The sequence below is a fragment of the Thalassophryne amazonica genome, chromosome 11 (assembly GCF_902500255.1).
Source record: "Thalassophryne amazonica chromosome 11, fThaAma1.1, whole genome shotgun sequence".
Taxonomy (NCBI): domain Eukaryota; kingdom Metazoa; phylum Chordata; class Actinopteri; order Batrachoidiformes; family Batrachoididae; genus Thalassophryne; species Thalassophryne amazonica.
The window spans coordinates 74,877,358-74,903,935 of NC_047113.1; the positions used below are offsets into that span (position 1 = coordinate 74,877,358).

Below are 26,578 nucleotides of genomic sequence, written 5' to 3' on the forward strand. Positions count from 1 at the left end.
TCTATTTCTTTTCATAATAGCACACAGTCATAAAATCATGTTAAATATTTATTTATTGTATTCTCAGTAGAAAGACTCGTCCTGACTGTTCAATTAATTTAATGTTGTTTTATGTGATAGAAAGCCAAAGTTTGTGTCATCTATTTTAACAGTGTGTGATTGTTGTTCTGTTGTAGGATGACATGTTATGTTTGGAGTTACATTGTGATCCGAGCTTTCGAGACTTTCTATCCAAATTGGGCTCTTGTGCACATCAGTGAAAAATGGATGATGCAAAGTGGACTCATTCAAACGCATTTGCCAAGTACAGCGAAAGCTGGAAGCTCCAGCCTTTAACCCCAAGTCATCAACAGAATCTAATGAGACGTTTCATCTTTCTGAAATGATTGTTTCCTGCAGGAGGTGTTCGGCGTTTCCAGTTTCAGGACCAGATCAGCTTTTACAGTCCAACTGTTACATCAGCGCCACTCGGAGGTCACAGTTGTTTTCCATGAAGTCTACTCACGGATAAATCTTGTGGGTTATTGATGCACGTTTTTCCCTCTTCATTCAGAGAGTTGTTGTCTTCAGCGGGATAAGCGTACACTGTATTACTCATCCGTAATGAAATCCAGCGCTCAATTATTCAAACCCTGTAGTGGTTAAGGAAGACAACTGACATGGCAACTGACAAAACGTGTGCTGCGTACGATTGCAATAGACAATAGACTTCCTCCTGCTGTGACTTTCCCCTTGTCCCTGTGGTAAAGACTTGGCAGAACGTCAAGTAGAAGTAATTTCTTTAAGGCAGAACCATAAGGACCCATAGCTTTGATTTATTTTTAAAAGGGTTGTGATGTGATAAATCATTTTTATCTGCCCTATGAGTTTTATATAGCTTCTAGGGCCCATTGGTGCTGTTGCTTATACACGAAGAAGATGAAAGTCTACCTGCCTTTCATATTTGTACCAGTAACTACAATTTTGTGTCTTTTGGTACTTTATTGGCTGTATGCCTGAGTGAGTGCATTGGCTTGTGGCAGAACAGGAAATCATGGAAAATGTATAGGTTTGGTTGTACGTGAGGACCGTTTTGAGAACCAATACCTTAGGTCACTGGTCAGCATCCAAGTCTCACACCCATAGAGTCAGGCTGGAAGCACCAGAAGCCCAAAAGACTTTGGCAATGCCAGTATCTTTGCATGAAACTGAAGGTCAAACAGCTCTGTTCAACAACCTTATGACTCTCCAGATGTCACTCAGAGAGTGCATACCTCCGCCATGCCCACGTATCTTCTAGATCAAATTAAAATTAAAATCCCTCATTTTCTAGGACATTATGTTCACCAAATTTTATTGAAATCTACTTGTTTCCTTTTGAGTTATCCTGCTAACAGATAGACAGACAAACAAACTAACAATGGTGAAACCATTACCTGAGTGATGGATTTCTTCTGGGGTGTCTCTTGATCTCAAAGGCTGAGGACCCAGAGACGTGAATGTCACCTGCTGAAATTTGCATGTCAAAGATTACAAAAATCCAACTTGTTGCAAGTTGTTCGCACAGATTTCTCAAGCAAATGTAGCTTGTCTGTGGAAATATTCAGACACATCCACAGATCACTAAATTGAAACAAATTTAAAATTAAAAAATTAAAAATTAAAAATTTTTTAAAGCAAAAAATGCACACATTATTATACTATTCTGTGATCTGAGATCCTACAGATGTTGTTCTGGACCATCGTGGTGAAGAAAGAGACTCATATACACTACTAGTCAAATGATTGGACACCCTTTCCCATTCAGAACTGACTGGTGCTGTACCAGTCAGGTTACACTCCTGTCCTCGCCTATGAATCTTCATGAACTTTGGCTAATGACCAAAAGAACATGGTTACAGATATAAGCAGATACATATGAGGTTCCTGGGTACTAGAGGTATGAGGTACTAGACTCAGGGACATGATGAAAAACTCAAATATCTGAGGAGGAGTGATTAGAGCCACTGCTTCTTCACATCGAAAGGAGCCAGCTGAGGTGTTTTGGGCGTCTGATGAGGATGCATCCTTGTTGTCTCCCATGGGAGGTCTTCCAGGCAAATCCAACTGGGTGGATTCCTCAGGACACACAAAAGGGATTATATTTCTCAGATGGCTTGGGAACATCTCGGGATCCCCCTGGAAGAGTTGGAGGACTTGGCTGAAGATATGCAAGTGTGGGATGAGCTGCTTGGTCTACTGTCACTGAGGGACCCTTATTAAGTGGCAGAAAATTAATGAATGAATGAATGTCTTTGTCTCAAAATTCAGAAAAATGGCTTCAGAATTTTTCTTTTTGGAATAATCTGTAAATCGGCTTCTGTAAACATCTTTAAATCAACATCCATGCAAAATTATTTATTCTTTTATTTATGTAGCCCTTCATTGTATTTATTGCAAAAAGTGCAGATTTTCATCAGGAAGTCTTCTTATAATAGCAAGATGTATAAATAAAAATGACCTGATTAAATGAGATTTTCTGAATTAAAAAGGAAGCTAGATCACATGACAGAGTCCCAGAAATCTAAATCATCCCACCTTTCAGTCCCATGTATTTCACGCTAGCTCTGGGAATTCAGTGGTAAGATGAATTTACCACTGCTCGGTTCGTACTGTTGTCTCAGCCTCTTGTACAAACACCTTCCATCACTTGAGGTATCATAATCGATGGTGCTAAGAAGCACTCGATGCATGAGTCATTCAGACCGACTCATAAATAATGACACGCTGGCAGCCAGTTAGCAGCAGCTGCAACTTGAAACAGTAGTTGATGAAACACAATCGCTGAGCTTGTAAGCTAATGTGTTTCACCTGCCACGGTCCGGTCGTCTGGATCCGCCGCCACAGACAGGTACACACGGACCCAAACCTCCTTTTGCCTTCCTGCGGCTCCCCCTCCTGACCTCACCTCCTCCTCCTCCTCCTCACCCTATGAATTTTTCCACTAAAATCAAATCAAATTTATTAATTTATATAGCGCCAATTCACGATAAAATCGTCTCAAGGCGCTTCACACAACATAAAAAACAATTAAAAATTTAAAACACATAAAAACGACCATAAAAGAAAGACAACCATAGAAGAATACAAGAATAAGAACACATCATAGCACTAATGATAAAACAGGGAAAACAAATGAGTCTTTAACCGTGATTTAAAAGTCTCCACAGTGTCCGACTGCCGAATGTGTGCCGGCAGATCATTCCACAGAGCTGGGGCACGATAGGAGAAAGCTCTGTGACCGGCAGACTTTTTATTCACCCTGGGAACACACAGAAGTCCTGCACCCTGAGAACGCAGGGCCCAAGCTGGTACATAGGGGCTTACCAGGTCAGCCAGATAGGGAGGTGCAAGTCCATGAACAATTTTATAAACTAATAACGGTACTTTAAAATCTGATCTTGCAGGAACAGGAAGCCAGTGCAGGGACGCCAAAATGGGCGTAATGTGGTCAAACTTTCTGCTTTGTGTCAAAAGTCTGGCAGCAGCATTTTGAACCAGTTGAAGACCCCTAATCCTGGACTGCGGTAAGCCAGAAAATAGAGCATTACAATAGTCCAATCTAGAAGAGACAAATGCATGAATCAAAGTCTCAGCATCAGCCATAGACAGGATGGGACGAATCTTCACTATATTTCGCAAATGGAAGAAAGCAGTCCTAATGTCTCTATTGTGGAGATCAAAGGACAACGTAGGATCAAAAATTACTCCAAGGTTCCTCACTTTATCCGTATGATGTATAACACACGAACCTAAGCTAAGTGCTAGCTGATCAAATTGATGCAGATACCTTGCTGGACCAAGAACCATAACTTCAGTCTTATCAGAATTTAAAAGTAGGAAGTTACTAGACATCCAACTTCTTACTGATGCAACTAGGCCACTAGTTGCATCAGCACTAGTGGCCTAGCACTAGCACTGCCGGCCACTAAAGTTCTTTGATATGCTCTTGTCCCACGAGAGCACAGAAATTGCAAAGTAGGATTACGAGGCCTGATTATTTCTCCAAACTGCACTTCTGCCCTAATTAGTTCACTCCTCAGAAGTGGGCTGTGCATTATTTACACATTAAGGGGACACGCAAACCAGGAGATGAATATTCATTGTTTGTTGACTTTGTTCCAGTCCCTCAGGCAAAAGTTGAGTCAAGAGCCGATGTCATTGTGGCTTGTTTATGCTACTTTTGTAGCATCGGTGCCGGGAAGGTAATCTCTTATTCTTCTGTAATTATGTGCATTCATGCAAATACACAGACACAAGCAACAAAAAAAGTGGGTTTAATAGCAGGAGGTCACATGTGTTCCGTGATGAGATTTGTTGTAATTGTGGCCTAACACACAAGCTGGTGTCATATCTGTAAACTGCGCAAAGAAGGATGTGTTCAGTCACAGATCTGCAACGACTTTCTGATATCATGCTCTGGTTCTAATGAGCGTAGCTTGTTTTTGCCTTCTTTGCAGGATTACTCAGCTACAGAAGACATTTTCCTGATGCTTAGTGAAAAGCTCTGCCTCTCTCTGGAATCTATGCCATTGCAATTTGTGGCTGATTTGCAAAGAGGGACCACTGGCTCTCGTCACTAGAACTGGCTTTCACAAATGTTAATGAAGTGGTTGGGAACTTGAGGTGGATCTCAACAAAGGCACAGAGCCTGGACACTTAAAAATGTTTATTCTCAAACCACTTTTCCAGTGCATGCTGAAAAACCAAGATGAAATAGATACAGTTTAATTTTTATGCCTACATGTAGGGTAGGAAAAATGAATTCTGTACAGATTAAGTCTGGGAACATGCACTGGTTTGGTGCATCACCACATCCACCACACCAAGGAACCGCCTTGGAGCTTGTATCGCAGTAACCCAGGAAACCTCATCATGACTCCATAAACTCTTCTCAGGCGACTCGCGAACACAAACCAGAGAAACTAGACACATGAACATCTGCAATTTTAAAATGACATTTAAAAAGGGGCATGTGCAGAGGAGAGATGTGGGGTATATAGGGAGACAGATGCTGAGGATGGAACTGCCAGCTGGAGAAGAAGGAGGCCAAAGAGGAGGTTTATGGAGGTGGTGAGTGAAGGCATCAAAGAAGATGCAGAGAGGGGGGTAAGACAGAGATGGGTGCTCCTTTGTGGCTCCCCATAATGGCAGAAGCTGGACAATAGCAAAGATGTGTTTTTTATGAGAAGTGATTCTCACAAACATTGATGACTTTTGCTTGTGACCAAAACAGAACCGAACCCAGAGACTAGTTTAGTTAGTCTATACCTTCTGTGATGTGACACATTTTTAATTCATCCACAGGAATTCATGTCATAACTGATTTATTTGTACCCTGTTCACTAGCAAAGTGGCAAAATATGGTAGGTATTGTTTTCATTGATGTCTGTATGTGTGTCTGTAGACAAGATAACTCACAAAAACTTTTGAGAGATGGGGAGGGGAGATAATATTTGCATAGATATCTAGAAGTGATTACATCATTATTATTATTATTATTATTATTATTATTATTATTTTTTTGGTGTAATTTGCTCCAATGTCAAGGAAAACATGGCCTGAAAACTTAGAAGCCTAGATGGATCAAACTTGCTGCCAATATTACTTGGATAGATATCTAGAGGTGATTTGATTTTGGAGTATTTTGATCAAAGGTCAACATGGTCCAAAAATGTCATCTTTTTTTCATATATCTCAACAACTAAGAACCCTAGATGGATGATCTAAAGCATATTTTGATCAGCAAAATATTTGTGATTGATAGGCATGAATGACTTCATAATGAAGCCACACAGACGTCATATGATGATGTCATAAATGGTCAAAAACACCATTACAGACAGATGTATATTTACTTGTGCATTTATATTGTAGTCTTCAGAGTGTGGAGGGTGTGCAACAGCCCTCTGATGCCTTCCATTACATTCAAACACTTAAATTCGTTGACACCAGTCTCTAAGAAACTGGATCCAGTTGTGTTTTGTTCTGCTTCACTTTCATCTCTTAATCTCTGTTTCACCAATAAATATGAATATATGCAGACAGGTTAGATGATAACCAAAGCACTGCATGAGACAAAAAAATCATTTTTTTTTTTTTTTCTTAGCTGACACTGAGGCAGATGCTGCTGTGGTCGATGATGTCACATCACGGATACATTTAGATTTGTATGATCGGAGCCGATCACTAAATCACATTTGAATGGATCAGCATCAAACTTATTTTACCATTTTCATGAAGAGAACAGAGGAAATTTTTCTTTAACATCATTTTGGAGCAGATATACCACAGCGGTACATTTCACGTGCATCCATGCCCCCCCCCCCCCCCCCCAAAAAAAAAAGCTACAAGATGACACAATAGAACATTTTGGCCCAAAGTTTCCACTCCGTGTGCCTTTTGTTTGTCTGCAGAAAGAGTTGATGGCATTTGTTAGGTGGTTTCCTGCTACTGTTGTTGGGTAAGAATAAACCATTGCATAGCCCCCCGCACCCCCACCTTGGTGGTCTTATGGCCTTGAGGCTCCATTCTCCTGTGTAAATGGTATCAGGAAAAACCAAATAACCTCCAAACCTGCACCCATTGTGGACGTTTAAGACCTGATTTCCCTCATTTCCTGCTTCACTTCAGTAAGGCGTCAGGTTTTATATGCATCTTTTTTTTGGGGGGGGTGCAGAGAGGAGGCAAGGTGGGGGCCCTGTACAGGAATTACCATAATCAGTGTCAACATTAATGGAGATCGTCTCACTGCAGAATTCAAACATTTCTTTTCCATATTTATGGGAGCAATAAACAGCCGATGTGCAGCAAAATGTCTGTTATGATTCCAGAGTGCGTCGTGTTTACGGCCTTTGAAATGCATATTTGGGTTACTGGATGAGGTGGAGGCAATCACAGCTTTAACTTGTGGGAAAGGAGTGGAAATGTAATATCGCCACTCCAGACAGAGAACATCTGAAACCATAAATGTCTCACTTTCACTGTCTCCATGGTTTCCTTTTTCTCTGACATTTGCATAGCTAAGTTTAGACAAACGACTTCTCATCGTCTTCCTGCTCCAGGGCTCAAAAATAATGTTTTAAATGCCTTTTTGTTCCTTTCTTTCTTTCCAGCCCTCCGCTAATTTGTGGTTTGAATTCAAAATTTCAGTTAAGTCCCTCAGATTTTGTTTTTCTCCTTTTCTTATTTTTCTGTTTTCCGCACTGTTCACTGTGACATTGTTATTGGTTTGTGTAAAATAATTCAGCTGCCATTTAGAAGAAATAAATAAAAGAAAACCACTGATGGGTTTCAAAATGGAAAACTGGTTCTTGCAGTTAAGAAGATGAAAAATGGCTTCTGCTGCTCTGTAATTACTTCTTTTCTTGCATATTTCACGGAGTATTAGTTTTTCAAAGACAATCTTTTTTTAAACTGTATATTCAACAAACCAGGCCCGAGACAACCAGTGACCGAAGGCGATGACTGGATGGTTTTGGATCTCTTTGGAATGACTTTGTGCCAGATTTAAGGAGACTCAGACGAGGAGCATCACTTGCATTATGAGGAAACATCAGTTTGGCGCTTTGGCCATGTGGTGGTTGGACCTCAATGCCCGGGGTGCCTCAGTGCGGAAGATAGATGGTTCCTTTTCAGAGATGGGGAGAGATCAATTGTGCTTCAAGACTTGACTTGCTTCAACAAAAATATAATGCAGCACTTGTTTTCGCTCTCAATTTTTATTTATTTTTTGTTTGTGCACAAAAAGTGTTTCTTTGTATGAAATTTTGTTCACAAATTTGTTAAAATCCATTTTTGTGATCACTTGACCTTTGACAACAAAAAGAATCCATCCACCTGGTTGTTGAGATGTACCTTAGTCTGGCCTGCATTGTGCCGCGTATCTGCACTATGCTGCGCCCGGGGAGGGGGAAGCTTTGGCCTGCCTCTTCTTCTTCTGTGGTTTTGAAGCTTTACTGCCAGCAAAGTTTAGCAGAGTCCAATGGGATGAATAAACTTTAGCAATACAGGTATGTACTGATTAAAAAAAAAAACCTATAAAGATTTTTTGCCAGATTGGCGTAGGGTAGCATACAATTTCAGAGGCTTGGTGTACAGTAGCGCAGTGTTATGTCGACTTGCATACGTTAGCGGAGTGTTGCATAGACTTGTGCAGAGCACTAGATGCAGTGCTCTACGGCAAATGTACGGAAAAAAAAAATTAAACATGTTTAATTTTGTGCATCCATTTCGCGGACCCCTTTGCATCCCTCAGCGTATTGTCACGTAAAGGTGCATAAGCTCGGTGTAGTTGGTACGCTGCATTACACTACGTTAGCCGGGTGTGAACGGGGCTTACAGCCTGCTCTGAAATGTGCAGCGGATCTTAAAAATGATCGCAATTAGATGAAGGATCTGGATGTGGCGTTCTGGCCTGGTGCGGTTACACGCGTTCTACAGTTATAGTCTGGCTGGAAACAACAACAGATGCTGCTTATGGTTGTGAAACAAACTTTCAGTTCACATGCAGCAGCTCTGGTGCACATTCCTGCAGCCGGCATGTAAATTACACACTCCCTGAAATCTCGTGACATGTGTGGCCTCGTGTTATGTGAGAAAACTGCACATGACCACAGGTTTGTGAAAATGGGTCCTTTTTTTAACAACTTAAACCGGTTTCCCATTGCAGATTTTTGACACCCGAATGTGTACTCCTTTTATTGTGTGTGTGTGTGAAAAAACAGTCGGACATCAAATGAATACATGAAGACATGCAATCTGTGACGTTGTAGAATGTTGTGACCAATCAGGAAGGTTTTGAACACCACAAACTGAACAATATGACAGTTTGGTGCTGATCAGGGCTAATGTTGAAGAGTTTGTGAAAGTAGACAGCCTGGTGTAATATGCAGGAATCAAGACAATCCTGGTTTAGTCATGCACAGTGTGCCGTGAGAGCATGTCACGCTGTTCCACTGCCACAGAGATATTAGGTGTTTGGGCAGAGTGGCTAGAAGTCATGGTTTGTTAGAGTGCCACCAATTTTATTCAGTTCAGTTTATTAGTGCCACTTCACAACAAAACTGTCTCAAGGTGCTTCACATGGCAAAGGTCTAATTTTTACCAACAGGCCAACCATTATGTACTGGGGATCGTACGTACTCAGGTGTATTTGGCAATAGTTGCGCTCGATGTCACAGGATTTGTACCTACTTTTTTAAACAATCGGGCCCAATTTCCTCATTTTTGACATTGTGACAGCGATCGCGACCAGAAATTTGCAACAGAAGATGGACATAAGTTATTCAAAATTGTAAAATTGGAAATCATTGTCATGAATTGAAATTTGTGACTACAAAAATGAAAGTAAGTCCCTTCAGCATCTCCCAAGGTGGATCTGCATGTTGATTTTGAATGTTTTACACCGGATGGTCTTCATGATGCAACTCCTTGTTGGAGAATGGGCAGGGGTGGGTTTGAACCAAGAACCTTCCACACTGGAAACAAGTGCACATAACTGCTTGGCCACCACTCTTTAATGTGTGAGTACATAATGGTCATTTTTTAAGGATAACTAACAACTTCTGCTCATGCAGATTGATCATTTGTCATCAGAAATTAGTAATTCAAGAGCAAATGTGTAAATGGGTAAATAACAGTGCAAGAAGACAAATAATTTGTCTTATGAACATCTAAATTATATGCTTTCTTTTTTGGTTTTTCTTCACAATATTCTCACATTCCCATTTCGACTGTGCAAAATCCAATTTAATTAAATATAATTTTGATATTAAAGTAGTCAAATCAGCTAAATACTTCAAATAGACTATTAAATCTTTGAGACGAAATTGGCCATTTAAAAAGTCTTCACATTGGAAATCTGTTTAAATCTGTTTTTATGTCATTTGTGAGGCCATGAGGAAATGTGTAAAATGTTCAGTTTTTAGTTTCCATGTTTAATGACCGTTTCTGTATCAGTGGGATGTAGGAGGTTTGCCGTAGTCCCACAGTTTAATTTGGTGCATGTCAGTGTGTACCATTTATCACAACCACTTCTGGTCTTAACTGTACTATTACATATTTTGTACATTTTATTCTGATGTTTGCATTAAAAAGTAATATTTTTTTTTACTTTTTAGGTTTCCAGTTAATGTGCTCCAGTTAATCACTTGACATTTTCCTCTCCAGCCTCTCTGGGGTTTTATGAAAAGCTGCAGAATGATAACTTCTCCCTGCTGTCATCTGAAATCCAAGAAGATGGACATGTTTTATTTCTTTGCAGAGACCTTAACCGCTGCAGCAGGCAGTTTGTCCGACTGTAACGGAAAGGCCAATGTTTATTTTTTCTCTGCAGGTGGAGATTACACTGCAGGACGTCAATGACAACCCGCCTGTTTTCCCCAAGGATATTCTTGATGTGACCATTGAGGAGAACATCGGAGATGGCTTCAAGATAATGCAGCTAACAGCCACGGATGCAGACGAGGTAACGGCTCCCTAAGATTTTGTTTTATCTCGGCTTGTCTGTGTTTTCTACGCTTGTTTTTCACTCAGAGCCTCTCACAGTGTATGTTCTGGAAGAAGACGTAAGTCCTGTATTGTCACTGAAGCATGCTGGTGCTGGTGCTTGTCCCCTGATTCCAGTCCTTCACAGGATACTTCTCCATCCATGGCTGGTACTCCTTTACAGCTGGGTGGACTGGAACAGATGAAGAAGAAGTGTCTTGTTCAAGGACATAGATGGGTATCATGACTAGAAATTGAAGCTAGATCTACATATCGGTAGTCCAGCTCCTGTTCACTTGAGTTTTACAGGTGTCTGTACTGGTAAAGCAGGTAGCTGAGAGGGACAAGAAGTTGGGCCCGTTTTTATGGGACACTGAAAAGGTTTGTGTAAAGTCATATTCCGAAACTCATTAAGCCAGTGGGTAAACATTAACATCAGATGAAATAGGTTCCACACTAGAAAATCTTTATGACAGATAACCGATAACTTTTAGTATTGGTTCGGACGCGGCCATGACAGATTACACTGTCGGCTTCTGATAAACCAGTTTCACTTTCACTTTTCGCTGCTGGGTAAATTCAAGGATCACAAACACATAAGAATGCACGAAAAATTTATAAATAAATAAATTTAACCCCAAACACTATCATCATCTTTCAAAAGCAGTAAAACATAGTATTAGAAGTCACAGTTTATCTCGGTATTAGACACACTGTCATTTATGAACTAAAAAAGCTGCTGCTTTTTTCACACGCTTAGAACCCTGCTGAACCGAAATACGTCCATTAATGCATTGATTGATTAAAAGACACGTAGTAAATATAAATTCTTACTTGTTAGTTTCTGTGGGATTCATCTGAATAAATAATCCACATAAAAGGTTCCCTTTTTTAAATCCAAACAGTGTCTAAACGGTGAAGAAAAGTCCCCTGCACCATGAGAGCTCCTCTCCCCCTCCGAGTCTTGGTGATCAAATTATACCGTCAGCCACAAAAAATAAAATAAAATAATGTTAAAATTAGTCTGTTTTGTTTTTGTGTTGAGCCGACGACACTCACTGTAATAGCCAAAGTGAACCTGAACTACACTACCCACAATGCTTCCTGCATCAACCGGCCAATCACGTTTTGCGCTTAATGATGACCTCATCAGCAAGCGACAGGCAGCCAGTCTGCCACAAACGCACAACAGATGGGCAAAAATGTTTGATTTTAGGGATTACAAACATTTTTGACCATTAAACTTGGCTCACTTTACAAGCAAAAAAAAAAAACAAAAAATGTTATTGGACTGAAAGTTATCGGAACTAAATTTTTCGGAAGGTAATTGGTCCAATGATGGTTTTAAAACTTAAATGAAAAGCTAATCTGCTAGCAAAAACATTAGCTTTGATAATTATCTGTTATCGGATTAGTTGAACTGTGCCCACCACTGAGGAAATGTGACTCCAACAGTTACTGCTGTTGTCGAAATTAAACAACATGACAAAAATAACAACAAAAAAATAAAGGTTTTTTATATATTCTTAGGTTAAAATTTTAGTATTTTAGAGCTAAATACTAGTCGATTCATGTTTAGGGTACTTGGAGTACAACCCCAATTCCAGTGAACTTGGGACGTTTTATAAAATGTAAACAAAAACAAAATACAATGATTTGCAAATTCTCTTCATCATATATTCAATTGAATACACCACAAAGACAAGATATTTAATGTTCAAACTGATAAACTTTATTGTTTTTGTACAAATATTTGCTCATTTTGAAATGGATGCCTGCAACACGTTTCAAAAAAGTTGGGACAGTGGTATGTTTACCTCTGTGTTACATCACCTTTCCTTATAACAACACTCAATAAGTGTTTGGGAACTGAGGGCACTCATGATTGCGTATAAAAGGAGCATCCCCAAAAGTCTCAGCCATTCACAAGCAAAGATGGGGCAAGGATCACCACTTTGTGAACAACTGCATGAAAAAATAGGCCAACAGTTTAAGAACAATGTTTCTCAATGTTCAACTGCAAGGAATTTAGGGATTCCATCATCTACAGTCCATAATATAATCAGAAAATCCAGAGAATCTGGAGAATTTTCTACATGTAAGCGGCAAGGCCGAAAACCAACATTGAATGAATGACCTTCAATCCCTCAGGCAGCCCTGCATTAAAAACCAACATCATTGTGTAAAGGATCTCACCGCGTGGGCTTAGGAACACTTCAGAAAACCATTGTCAGTTAACACAGTTCATCGCTACATCTACAAGTGCAAGTTAAAACTCTATCATGCAAAGCAAAAGCCATACATCAACAACATCCAGAAACACCGCCTCCTTCTCTCAGCCTGAGCTCATTTGAAATGGACAGACGCAAATTGGAAAAGTGTGCTGTGGTCTGATGAGTCCACATTTCAAATTGTTTTGGAAATCATGGATGTCGTGGCCTCTGGACAAAAGAAGAAAAAGAACATCCAGATTGTTACCAGCTCAAAGTTCAAAAGCTAGCATCTGTGATGGTAGGGGGGTGTGTTAGTGCCCATGACATGGGCAACTTACACATCTGTGATGGCACCATCAATGCTGAAAGGTACATCCAGGTTTTGGAGCAACATATGCTGCCATCCAAGCAACGTCTTTTTCAGGGACATCCCTGCTTATTTCAGCAAGACAATGTCAAGCCACATTCTGCACGTGTTACAACAGCGTGGCTTCGTAGTAAAAGAGTACGGGTACTAGACTGGCCTGCCTGCAGTCCAGACCTGTTGCCCATTGAAAATATGTGGCGCATTATGAAGTACAAAATATGACAACGAAGACCCCAGACTGTTGAACAACTGAAGTCGTACATCAAGCAAGAATAGGAAAGAATTTCACCTACAAAGCTTCAACAGTTAGTGTCCTCAGTTCCCACACACTTATTGAGTGTTGTTAGAAGGAAAGGTGATGTAACACAGTGGTAAACATACACTGTCCCAGCTTTTTGAAACGTGTTGCAGGCATCCATTTCAAAATGAGCAAATATTTGCACAAAAACAATCTTTATCAGTTTGAACATTAAATATCTTGTCTTTGTGGTGAATTCAGTTGAATATAGGTTGAAGAGGATTTGCAAATCATTGTATTATGTTTTTATTTACATTTTACAAAACATCCCAACTTCATTGGAACTGGGGTTGTACATCGTAAGGAACTTTCAATACTATGGGGTTAAGTTCAGGAACCAAAAACAAATTGTTTTGTCACGATTTCCCTATTTTTGCCCACTGGAAAATTGTACAGCAATTTCAAAGACAGAAACTGGAGTCATTCAGCTGTCAAACACGCATTTTCAACCATCGTCCAATCAGGGACTGGATATGTAGTGACGTGGAGATGTCTGGAGTTTATACTTGATGTGGACATGTCCTGTCTCTGGCAGCCAGCCTGTGAGCAGGACTTATGTCCCTTTTGTCCTTTATTTCACAATTATGACAGAGTTTGAGGGGACAGCAAGCAGCAGCACCGCAGCAGCAGCAACAGCCAGTTTCTTTTTTTTTTTCACCTGCGCACACAATCATATCGTCTGTGAAGATAATTTTATTAACTACACAGATGTATAATAAAACAAATGTTGACTGGTTTATAACACAATTACTACAGAGTTGGAGGGGACAACGAGCAGCAGCACTGCTGCAGCAGCAGCCAATTTCTTTTTTTTTCACGTGCACACATGAACAAATCGTCCGTGAAGATAATTCTATTAACTACACAGATGTATAATAAAACAAATAGTGACTGGTTTATAACACTATTATGACAGAGTTGGAGGGGAGAGCTAGGAACTGCAGCGGCAGCCAGTTTTTTTTTAATTGTTCACATGTGCGCGTGTGAACGGGACAGGAGGTTCTCAGACTGGGTCCTGGAGAGGTGGAAGTACCGCTGAAAGGGGCCATCATCCAGATGCAGCTCCTGCAGCAAATAATAAACCTCCCCGAATTGGGAACGTCTCATGAGGATGTTGTGAACCCAGGGACGGTGCTGCTGGGGACATTTGTCAGCTTTCCACAACATATAGAACACAGCAGCTCGCTCCGTGTGATCAAGGTCCGCCATGTTGACTTGACAGCGAGCGGAATGGAAGCTCCTCCTATTTGATGACACACTGGGGCGAATTTTCGCAGCGAAAGCACACACCGGGCAACGGTGGCGCATTCATCGCCAGGTGAGGGACGCGAATTTGTCGCGTGGTGTCCGACGTGAATGCGGCATGAAAGTTGCAGGACACTGACCCTCGACACTGGAGTTGAAGACCCCTGCTTTAGAACTTTGGACTAAAGTTAGACGAGTCTATCTTGCCTAGTCTGTCCCTACAGTGCACCACCATTTTTAGTCTAGCCAATTCCCCGCAGTACTGCTTCATAAAACCGGGCCCTGGGGTTCAGTGATAGTCAGGCTACCTGTCTGTGTCTTTGGACTAGACACTTAACATGCATTACCTCAGTCCAACAAGCTGTGGTAACGTGTCCTGTCTTGGATGAGGACGTAACCTGTGATGGACTGCTGTCCCATCCAGAGGAAGTTGTAGTTCTGTCCACTTCACATTATGGAATCCGGGGATAAGTACCAGCACCAATGGGCCTCAGGGCCTATACCAGACTTACCTCTCTCCTATTTTGTGTTTCTCCGTGTCTTGAGCCGCAGTAGACGGGTTTTAGAGGCCTGTACAGGTGTCAGTGTTGCAATTAAACTGGTGAAGGACAGAAAAAGGTTTTTTAATGACATTTAGTCTACAATGGGAATATTAACCTGGCCTCTGGGAAACCTACAAATCTGCAATATTTATTATTAAACCTATTTTCTTACCACATCCATCAAGATCCTCCACAAAGCCAAAATTAAATTTGTAAAATGAAACCAAAGTGCTGCGGCATCACTTTATGTGGTGTCACAAAACTTATAAAGTCTATACATCTCTTTATTAGTATAAAGAGACTCATAACAAGAGCAAAGTAAACTTAATTCAGCTCTCCTTCACATGCGCTAACACCAGCACGTGCACTTTTAACAGTCTGGAAAAAAAAACACACTTGTAACTATTTCTCTCTGGTGTTGTGATGTTATCTGAGCTACGTCGGGGCCACTGGGGCCACACAGCCAGGAGGAGAGTGTCCAGGCATTGATTTTTCATCCTACCGCCCCGATAGTCTCTTCATGGTCCCCAAAGTTCACATTACCTCACCGGCATCACTCTCAATTACTTGAAGGCTCCATCTTCAGCTGCTTTAGGCAGGATACGGACATTAAATTGTGCGGCCAGCCAAAGGCAAAGTCTCACAGCATCTCCAAGGCCTGCGGTCCTTCGCCAAAGCCAAGGGACACAGTTGAAGCAAATGGAAAAAGTCAGGCCGTAGAGGGGAGGGAGATCAGAAATATGGACTCAGATTTAATGTTAACTTCAGAGGCCACACATATTTTATTATTGCACAGCTGCAGCCTCACCACCGTCTTCTAGCTCTCAATGTGAGAAAACTCAAAGCAGGCCCACGTCTGGTCATTTGTCCTTATCTGAATCATGTATTGGCTGTAAATCTCAGACCTGGAGTCGGGTCAGTGTTTTCATTACAAGGACTTTAAAGGTATTATTGGATTATTGTTGTTGTTGTTTTTTTTCCTTCTTCTTCACTGCCAAACTCTTCATGACTTTTATCTTGAACAGTTCAGCATCTGGGATTCGAGTCAAGCTGTGCTGTTTGGTCATTACAGCGTACTGGTGCCTTGAAAGGATGATGACATACACTGGTTTTGCTGATCAGACATATGATTTTCTAAAGGTTTGTGCATGTAAAACTGCAGTGGCACTCACCAAAAATTGTGCATGCTGATTCCCTCATGGCGTGCACTGAGGATGTGAAAACACCATGTATCGTCCATTTGGCACATTTGCTTTTATGCATATGCAATTTGAGGTGTGTCCACCTGAGGCTGTATGTTGTGGGTGTCGAACGTGCAAGTAGGTGAGGTTTAATGAATTATGAAGGTCATGGGGGAATTTAGCAGGTTGTGATATCAGGGTATAAACTTATTGCACTTGACAGACTGCTGTTTCTGCTGCCAAGACAAAAAGAAAAACCTCTCATTTTAAACATCAGGGATATTAAAAGAGTTAAAGGTGTTGTGAAAGTGTAGGAACACGGACCCACAACAGGGGGCGCAAATGAACGGACAATGGAGGAAGTCAAATAACAACACTTTACTGTTGTGAATAGCACAACAAACACAGCAGATTACAATAATAGTCAATGAAGTCAATTCACAAAACTGTGTCGCGTGGGCAGGCTCGAAGATAAGAGACGTCTGTCCAAAGCAGAACCGGAACCACACGATTTCCTCCGCCACCGAACCCCGGGAATACTGGAGCCACCAAGTTCCGAACTCCCAGGTGGCCACTGCCTCCGCTTGTCGGATCTGGTACTGCTGGCGAGGAACAAAAACAGTTAGATGTGGGTGCGTCTGCACCCAGCAACACGTATGGTGGAAAACCACCTCCACCTCTCGTCGGAAAAAAAGGAAACAAAATATCTGCTATCCAACACACAAAGCAACAGGTATTCCTGTCAGGAAGACAACAAAGTCGGCTGAGTATGTTACCTCCTCGGTAGAGCGATTGTTGTGTGGGCCGCTGAAGAGGAGGTACTGCTGGCCCACCACCACAAGAGGGCGCCCTGCCTGGAGTGCGGGCTCCAGGCACCAGAGGGCGCTGCCACCTTACGGGAGCAGCCAGGGTGACAGCTGTCACCCATCACTGGACACAGCTGTTCCACTCAACACAGAGGTATATCAGCAGAACGGCGTCTCCACCTCAGTGCCGAGATATCGCCTTGAGATTAAGGTAACCTTCTCTGCAAGCATATACTGAAGACTCTGATAAACCTTGTTAAACCTTTTCAGGACAGCTGACTACAGAAAGCGACTTGCTTGGATAAGTACTCACCTTCCTGCTTCATTGTGACAAGAGGTGGAGGCGGCTTCTCCCCTCTCCGTCTACTGGGTGCTGTCGCATCCATACCTGTGTGTTTGTGCTCTTTCCCGCCAGCAGTACCGGATCCGACGAGCGGAGGCAGTGGCCACCTGGGGATTCGGGACTTGGCGGTTCCAGTACTTCTGGGGTTCGGTGGCAGAGGAGATCTGGGTGGTTCCGGTTCGACTAGGACGGACGTCTCCTACCTTCGAGCCTGCCCACACGACACCAGCAGATTTCGGCTTTAAACTCCAAATTATTAATTGTTGTATTGGTTGTGCTCTTTTCACAACAGTAAAACTTGTTATTCACCTTTCTCCATTGTCCGTTCATTGCGCCCCCTGTTGTGGGTCCGTGTACCTACACTTTCACAACAGCGATATCTCGGCAAAGAGGTGGAGATGTCGTCTTGCTGATATACCACTGAAGATCAGATGATTGGTGACAGCTGTCGTAGGTGATAAGTGACAGCTGTCACCCTGGCTGCTCCTGTGAGGCAGCAGCGCCCTCTTGTGCCTGGAGCCCGCACTCCAGGCAGGGTGCCCTCTGGTGGTGGTGGGCCAGCAGTACCTCCTCTTCAGCGGCCCACACAACAGGACCCCCCCCTCAACGGGCGCCTCCTGGCGCCCGACCAGGCTTGTCCGGGTGGCGGCGGTAGAAATCGGCCAGGAGGGCCGGGTCCAGGATGAAGCTCCTCTTCACCCAGGAGCGTTCTTCGGGTCCGTACCCCTCCCAGTCCACCAGATACTGGAAGCCCCGGCCCATCCTACGGACATCCAAGAGCCGGCGCACAGTCCAAGCCGGCTCGCCATCGATGATCCGGGCAGGAGGCGGTGCCGGACCCGGAGCACAGAGGGGTGAGGTGTGATGCGGCTTTATCCGGGACACATGGAAAACAGGATGGATCCGCAGTGAGGCCGGAAGCTGAAGCCTCACTGTGGCTGGATTGATGACCTTAAGGATCTTGAAGGGACCGATGTAACGATCCTGCAGTTTGGGGGAGTCCACTTTGAGGGGGATGTCCTTTGTCGACAACCATACCTCCTGCCCTGGCCGATACGCAGGGGCCGGGGTCCGCCAACGGTCTGCATGGACTCTTGCCCTCGTCCGGGCCTTTAGCAAAGCAGAACGGGCGGCGCGCCACACCCGACGGCACTTCTGCAGGTGGGCCTGGACCGAGGGCACACCGACCTCTCCCTCAACCACCGGAAACAGCGGGGGCTGGTACCCCAGACACACCTCAAAAGGGGAGAGGCCGGTGGCTGAAGACACCTGACTGTTATGGGCATACTCGATCCAGGCCAAATGGGTACTCCAGGCCGCCGGGTGCGCGGCCGTCACGCAGCGTAGGGCCTGTTCTACTTCCTGATTGGCCCGTTCTGCTTGCCCGTTGGTCTGAGGATGATACCCGGACAAGAGACTCACCGTGGCCCCCAGTTCCCGGCAGAAGCTCCTCCAGACTTGCGAGGAGAACTGGGGACCGTGATCGGAGACGATGTCTGTTGGAATCCCATGCAGCCGGACGACGTGGTGGACCAGGAGGTCCGCTGTCTCCTGGGCAGTCGGGAGCTTCGGGAGGGCCACGAAGTGGGACGCCTTGGAGAATCGGTCCACTATCGTGAGGATGGTAGTGTTGCCCTGGGACGGTGGGAGGCCCGTGACAAAATCCAGGCCGATGTGGGACCAGGGGCGATGAGGCACAGGCAGCGGCTGGAGCAGTCCCGATGCCCTGCGGTGGTCAGCCTTGCCCCTGGCGCAGGTGGTGCAGGCCTGGATATAATCCCGGACGTCGGCCTCCAGGGACGCCCACCAGAAGCGCTGCCGGACAACTGCCACGGTTCTTCGCACCCCCGGATGACAGGAGAACTTGGAGCCGTGACAGATGTCCAGGACTGCAGCTCTGGCCTCTGGTGGGACGTAAAGTTTGTTCTTCGGCCCGGTTCCGGGGTCCGGGCTCCGTGCCAGGGCCTCCCGGACGGTTTTCTCTACGTCCCAGGTGAGGGTGGCCACGATAGCGGACTCCGGGATGATTGGTTCCGGTGGATCCGACAACTCCGTTTTGACTTCGTCTTCATGCACCCGGGACAAGGCATCCGATCTCTGGTTTTTGGTCCCGGGGCGATAGGTGATCCGGAAGTCAAAACGGCTGAAGAACAGTGACCAGCGGGCTTGCCTGGGGTTCAGCCGCTTGGCGGTCCTGATATACTCCAGGTTCCGGTGGTCAGTGAAAATCGTGAATGCACGGACGTTCCCTCCAACAGATGTCTCCACTCTTCAAGAGCCTCTTTCACCGCAAGGAGTTCTCGATTGCCGACGTCATAGTTCCGTTCGGCCGGGGTCAACCTGCGGGAGAAATAGGCACACGGGTGAAGGACCTTATTGGTCTCTCCGCTCTGGGATAGCACGGCTCCTATCCCTGAGTCCGAGGCATCCACTTCAACCACAAACTGGCGACTAGGATCGGGCTGCACCAGAACGGGTGCAGACGAGAAGCGCCGTTTCAACTCCTTGAACGCAGCATCGCACCGATCCGACCAGGTGAAGGGGACTTTTGGAGAGGTCAGGGCTGTCAGGGGGCTAACTACCTGACTGTAGCCCTTAATGAACCTCCTGTAGAAATTCGCAAAGCCGAGGAACTGTTGCAGCTTCCTACGGCTGGTGGGTTGGGGTCAGTCTCTCACCGCCGCAACCTTGGCCGGATCAGGAGCGACGGAGTTGGGGGAGATGATAAACCCCAGGAAGGACAAAGAAGTGCGGTGAAACTCACACTTCTCGCCCTTAACAAACAGCCGGTTCTCTAACAACCGCTGCAGGACCTGACGTACATGCTGGACATGGGTCTCAGGATCCGGAGAAAAGATGAGAATATCGTCCAGATATACGAAGACGAATCGGTGCAGGAAGTCCCGCAAGATGTCGTTAACCAAGGCTTGGAACGTCGCGGGGGCGTTGGTAAGGCCGAACGGCATGACCAGGTACTCAAAGTGACCTAATGGGGTGTTGAATGCCGTCTTCCATTCGCCTCCCTTCCGGATCCGAACCAGGTGATACGCATTTCTAAGATCCAGCTTAGTAAAGATCTTGGCTCCATGCAGGGGGGTGAACACGGAATCTAATAATGGCAACGGGTATCGGTTGCGAACCGTAATCTCATTCAGCCCCCTGTAATCAATACATGGACGAAGTCCGCCATCTTTCTTGCCCACAAAAAAGAAACCTGCCCCCATCGGGGAGGTGGAGTTCCGGATCAGCCCGGCAGCTAATGAGTCCCGGATGTAGGTCTCCATTGATTCGCGCTCAGGTCGTGAGAGGTTGTACAGCCTGCTAGACGGGAACTCAGCGCCTGGAACCAAATCAATGGCACAATCGTATGGACGGTGCGGGGGAAGGGTGAGTGCCAGATCCTTGCTGAAGACATCAGCAAGATCGTGGTACTCAACCGGCACTGCCGTCAGATTGGGAGGGACTTTGACCTCCTCCTTAGCCTGGGAACCGGGAGGAACCGAGGATCCTAAACACCCCCGATGGCAGGTTTCGCTCCACTGAACCACCACCCCAGACGGCCAATCGATCCGGGGATTGTGCTTTAACATCCATGGGATGCCCAAAATCACGCGGGAGGTAGGAGTTACAAAAAACTCAATCTCCTCCCGGTGGTTTCCAGACACCACCAGAGTTACTGGTTGTGTCTTGTGTGTGAGTAAAGGGAGGAGGGTGCCATCTAGTGCCCGCACCTGCAACGGCGAAGGAAGTGCCACCAGAGGGAGCCCTACCTCCTTTGCCCATCTGCTGTCTAGCAGATTCCCTTCTGACCTTGTGTCCACCAGTGCTCGGGCTTGAAGGGTTAAATCCCCGCTCAGGATTGTGACTGGGAGTCGTGTGGCAATTTGTGTGTGTCTCACTTGAATGTCTTGACCCCCCCTTAGCCCAGTCTCTAAGGGCGAGTGTTGACGTTTTGGCCGTTTGGGGCAGTCTCTCTGTGTGTGCTCTGTTGAGCTGCAGAGAAAACACTCTCCACGGATCAGCCTCCCCATTTTGGCCCTGTGCGTCTCCCTAACAACGTCAACAGGGGGAGCTGTTGCCCCACAAAGCGCTGCGGCTGTGGAGCGTGGGGAGGGCGGCCCCTTTTCGAACCCGGAAGGGAGAGGGGCGGCGCGTATCCGGTCACGTCCTTCGTCTCGCTCCCAACGGCGTTCCTCTAACCGATTGTCTAATCGTATAACGAGATCAATAAGCCCGTCCAAATCCCGCGGTTCGTCCTTAGCCACCAGGTGCTCCTTCAGGACCAACGACAGTCCGTTTACGAAGGCGGCACGGAGGGCAGTGCTATTCCAGCCGGACCTTGCAGCCGCGATGCGGAAGTCGACTGCATAAGCAGCTGCGCTTCGGCGCCCCTGTCTCATTGACAGCAGCACGGCTGAAGCGATTTCTCCTCTATTTGGGTGATCGAACACTGTTCTGAATCCCCTCACAAACCCATCATACATCAGAAGGAGCCGTGATTTTGCTCCCAGAGCGCTGTAGCCCAAGCGCGTGCCTTACCGTGAAGCAGATTAATCACATAAGCTATCTTACTAGCATCAGTCGCGTACATGACGGGACGTTGTGCGAAGACGAGCGAACACTGCATAAGAAAGTCCGCGCACGTCTCCACACAACCCCCGTACGGCTCCGGAGGGCTTATGTATGCTTCAGGGGAAGGTGGGAGGGGTCGTTGAACGACCTGTGGAACATCACTGTTGCGCACAGGATCGACAGGAGGGGGAGCCGCAGCAGCGCCCTGAGGGCGCGCTTCCACCTGCGCGGCGAGAGCCTCCACCCTGCGGTTAAGGAGGACGTTCTGCTCGGTCATTAGATCCAACCGAGCCGTAAAAGCGGTGAGGATTCGCTGCAACTCACTGATCATGCCTCCTGCAGACGCCTGTGCGCCCTGCTCTTCCATTGGCCATTCAACAGCCGGTTGACGCCCCTCGGGGTCCATGACGTTGGCCGAGATATCCTGTTGTGAAAGTGTAGGAACACGGACCCACAACAGGGGGCGCAAATGAACAGACAATGGAGGAAGTCAAATAACAACACTTTACTGTTGTGAATAGCACAACAAACACAGCAGATTACAATAATAGTCAATGAAGTCAATTCACAAAACTGTGTCGCGTGGGCAGGCTCGAAGATAAGAGACGTCTGTCCAAAGCAGAACCGGAACCACACGATTTCCTCCGCCACCGAACCCCGGGAATACTGGAGCCGCCAAGTCCCGAACTCCCAGGTGGCCACTGCCTCCGCTTGTCGGATCTGGTACTGCTGGCGAGGAACAAAAACAGTTAGATGTGGGTGCGTCTGCACCCAGCAACACGTATGGTGGAAAACCACCTCCACCTCTCGTCGGAAAAAAAGGAAACAAAATATCTGCTATCCAACACACAAAGCAACAGGTATTCCTGTCAGGAAGACAACAAAGTCGGCTGAGTACGTTACCTCCTCGGTAGAGCGATATCTCGGCAAAGAGGTGGAGATGTCGTCTTGCTGATATACCACTGAAGATCAGATGATTGGTGACAGCTGTCATAGGTGATACAGCTGTCACCCTGGCTGCTCCTGTGAGGCGGCAGCGCCCTCTTGTGCCTGGAGCCCGCACTCCAGGCAGGGTGCCCTCTGGTGGTGGTGGGCCAGCAGTACCTCCTCTTCAGCGGCCCACACAACAAAAGGTTTACATTGTGATTGTCTCATTAAGTACAAATGACTCCATGCGTAACAGGTGGACCACAGTTCTGTGCTTTTCTACACTGAACACAAAGTACATTTTAAAGTAACTCATGATTATGACTGTCATTGATGTGTCACGTGTTGCCCGGGATGATCATGGCTAACGTGATTTGTTCCCTGTGCTTTTCGCCAACAGAACACAGCATAATTATTCACCAGTTTGCTTAACAATAATTGGATAGAACAATAATTAAATTTCTGAAATGGGCAGATTTTCTCGTTGCCCGTGCGTTAACTTGCTCGGTTATGTGTCATAGTTTGAGCACGTGGCTGGTTGAATTTGATTTTGTACTCACAGTCATTAACAGACACAAAAATTCTCATTCGTACACACGCCCGCTGACATGTGTACGTCTTTTCTTACTCACCCGCAAGCATTCTCTAACCTAACCCTTCTTCTTCAATGTTGCACTCATTATGTGAGGTCTATAGAAATCAGGCCCTGAAGTTCATGGCCAAGTAGTTTGTGCGCTTGGTTGCAGTGCAGAAGGTTCCTGGTTCAAACTTCACCCCTGCCACATTTCTCCATGTAATGTGGAGTTGCATCAGGAACAGTGATGCCAGTAATGCGTTACTTAGTAACGCGTTACTTAGTAACGTGTTACTCTAATCTGACCACTTTTTTTGTAACGAGTAATCTAACGCGTTAATCTTTCCAAATCAGTAATCAGATTAAAGTTACTTCTCCAAGTCACTGTGCGTTATTATTATTTTTGCATTGTGGGTCGATAGCAGCATTAAACTTGGTCCGTGGGCAGGGGGTTGGGGTTCGACTGAACTGCCCACTTTCAGCGGGCTGTGAGCTTTTCATCCGCAGTTTTCTGCAGCAACTCGTCCTCACCTCTTAAAGCACAGTGACAACAGCACTGAGCTTTACAAAGACATTTTTATGTTTTTTTCTCCTTTATTTAGAATTTTGAGCTGAGCCGCTCCGTATCTGGTCGTTAAAACCAGCTGGTCCTCCGCGACGCGTCAACAACTAACACTATTTTCCACTCAAATGCACCTAAACGCTCTTTCTGAGGACCACATGATGTGAAAACGCAATAAAACTTTCTTACTTGTAAATCTGGTCATGTTTTCTGCATAAATAAATGTTATCCATTCTTTGTGCTCAAACGCCAAAGCAGGGGCGAATCCAGATGGAATGGGGGCGTGGGGCAAGGATGTGCCCCCCCCCCACAACACCCCTAGATTAAAAGGTCCAGTGTTGAAGCCTTTTTTTACTACAACTACTAATACTACTTATAATAATAATAATTTCGACAAGTAAAATGTTTAGACAGAATTTAAATGTTAGAAAAATGTTAAAAAGAATTTAATAGTTACATTTATAAACAATGTAGGCTAGAAATTGCAAGTTTTACTGTTACAGTGCTGTCAGCAGTTAAATATGAGGTCAAGAAAGAGGTCTTTATTTTACTTTTTATAAAACAAGTATTTATTTTCATTGAAGTCAAGAAAGGGTGACTATAAAGTGAGTTTTGGCAAAACAAGTATCATTGTCATGTTGAGGTGGCAGAGGGTTGTTGTCGACAGCTGAGGAAAGTAACTAAAAAAGTAACTAGTAATCTAACTTAGTTACTTTTACAACTGAGTAATCAGTAAAGTAAAAAAAAACTGCCAAAATTCAACAAAGGGAAAAAAATGAACGAGGGAGCAGCTGAAGGGGCTCACTTTTTACTTGAAGGTTTTTTTTTCCTAACAGCTAGCAGCCAAAATTTTTGAATTTTTGTTTTGATACCAGCGACAGGTAGACGTCATGGATGCAAATGTCAAAAGCAGAGGAAAGTATCACGCATCAGCCCTTTTTAAACAGACATCCTGCTACACTGCTGTGAAGACGATCCCTTCTTAGCCCATCGTAGTTTGTTTACACTGAACCAAATAAAGCCAACATAATTCTGCCCCCAGCGAGTGGTTTTTAGACCGCAAGCCAGCGTTCGGGAATCAGAGGCATGATGTGGACATCATCGTCATCCTTCAAATTTCAAGACATTTTATGCATTTTTGAGAAATTAAACCCTTATATCACAATTTGGAGAAGAAGCTTCATGCCTCGTTCTAGAACCAGAAGGTGCACTGCAGCCTCTGGGAGTTGTGGCCAGTTTCTGAAACACAAAACCTTCTGATTTAGTCCACATTCTGATATTGCACGGAACACATTGATTACATCGCCATTACCATATGTTCAATGGCCTTATTTGTGAACACAGTATGTCAGAGTTGAACCAGATGTGGTTGAGGGTTAGGACAAGGTCATTTTACTTTGAGGAAAATCAATTAAAACTCAAGTTCACAGGCACGTTTTGGGCCATTACTTATGAAGAGGGGGCATTTAAAATGTTTTTTCCAAGGAGCTGGTTCTAGATACAGCTATCTTCTATTGGTCATATGACCTTTGACCTTGGGTAACAGTAAAAGGTCAAATTTAAGTTCATAATGGTTTAACTTACAGAGTTTGAAGCCAATATGGATTAAACCTGGTAGGAGATGTGTGTGAATTTTCTATTGTCTTGTCATTGAAAACAACACAACATCTGGTTTACTGTCACCCAATCAATCAATCAATCAATCATTCAATCAGCATCATGTGTTTATCTACTGATTTTCTTTAATATAAGTGGTTCTGTCTGTAGGATGCTACATTTTGCTTTCAGCCCCAGATTGAAATGCAAATGAAAAAAGGCTGCTGCATTTACAGAGAATGTAGAAGAGGCTTTCAGGAATTACAGATTCTGGAGAAGTTTACTCCAAACTTCAGTACGGCCATGAATAGAAGCCCACACGTCTCCCCAGCCTTTCTCAGAGTCAGGACAGGCCAGCCAAGTCTTTACCCACATCCTCACGCAGGAAGCTTAAGTTGCACTGACACTGAGCGCAGGGAGTGTGTTGAAGCTCTTGTTGAGAAAGCCACATGTGTGAGTCTGAAGAGCGGAGCTGAGAGTGCGAGCTGCTGCCCGGCTGAAGCCTCCATGCAGACATCGTGATCCCATCCCATTTACCAACATGTGGGGTTCATGTGTGCAACTGTTAAAATGCTTTTTCTACACAGCCACTTTTACTATTCTTGTCCAGCACATTGCAACCCAAACAACTGGAACGACTTGGATTTGGAAGGAAGTTGAAATAAGGCTTGAACCAAGTCCCTGAAAGTAGACGTGTCACAACCACCTAAGGTGGAAAACTCACCACACATAATTTACTAGGTATATATCCCTCATTGATTATGTACAGGACCCGTCAAACATTTGGACACACCTTCCCATTCAATGGGAAGGTGTGTCCAAACAACTGATTGGGAGTGTATAATA

General features: G+C 44.8%; 1 protein-coding gene across 2 annotated transcripts in view; it reads left to right on the plus strand.

Annotated features, from left to right (window-relative positions):
• The window catches only part of LOC117520851 (protocadherin Fat 4), a 278,309-nt gene that overhangs the window by 145,486 nt on the left and 106,245 nt on the right, over positions 1-26,578 (plus strand). For both annotated transcript variants that reach the window (XM_034182185.1, XM_034182186.1), the window contains exon 2: positions 10,355-10,486. In XM_034182185.1, coding sequence (XP_034038076.1) covers positions 10,355-10,486 — 132 coding nt within the window. The remainder of the gene's footprint in view (positions 1-10,354; positions 10,487-26,578) is intronic.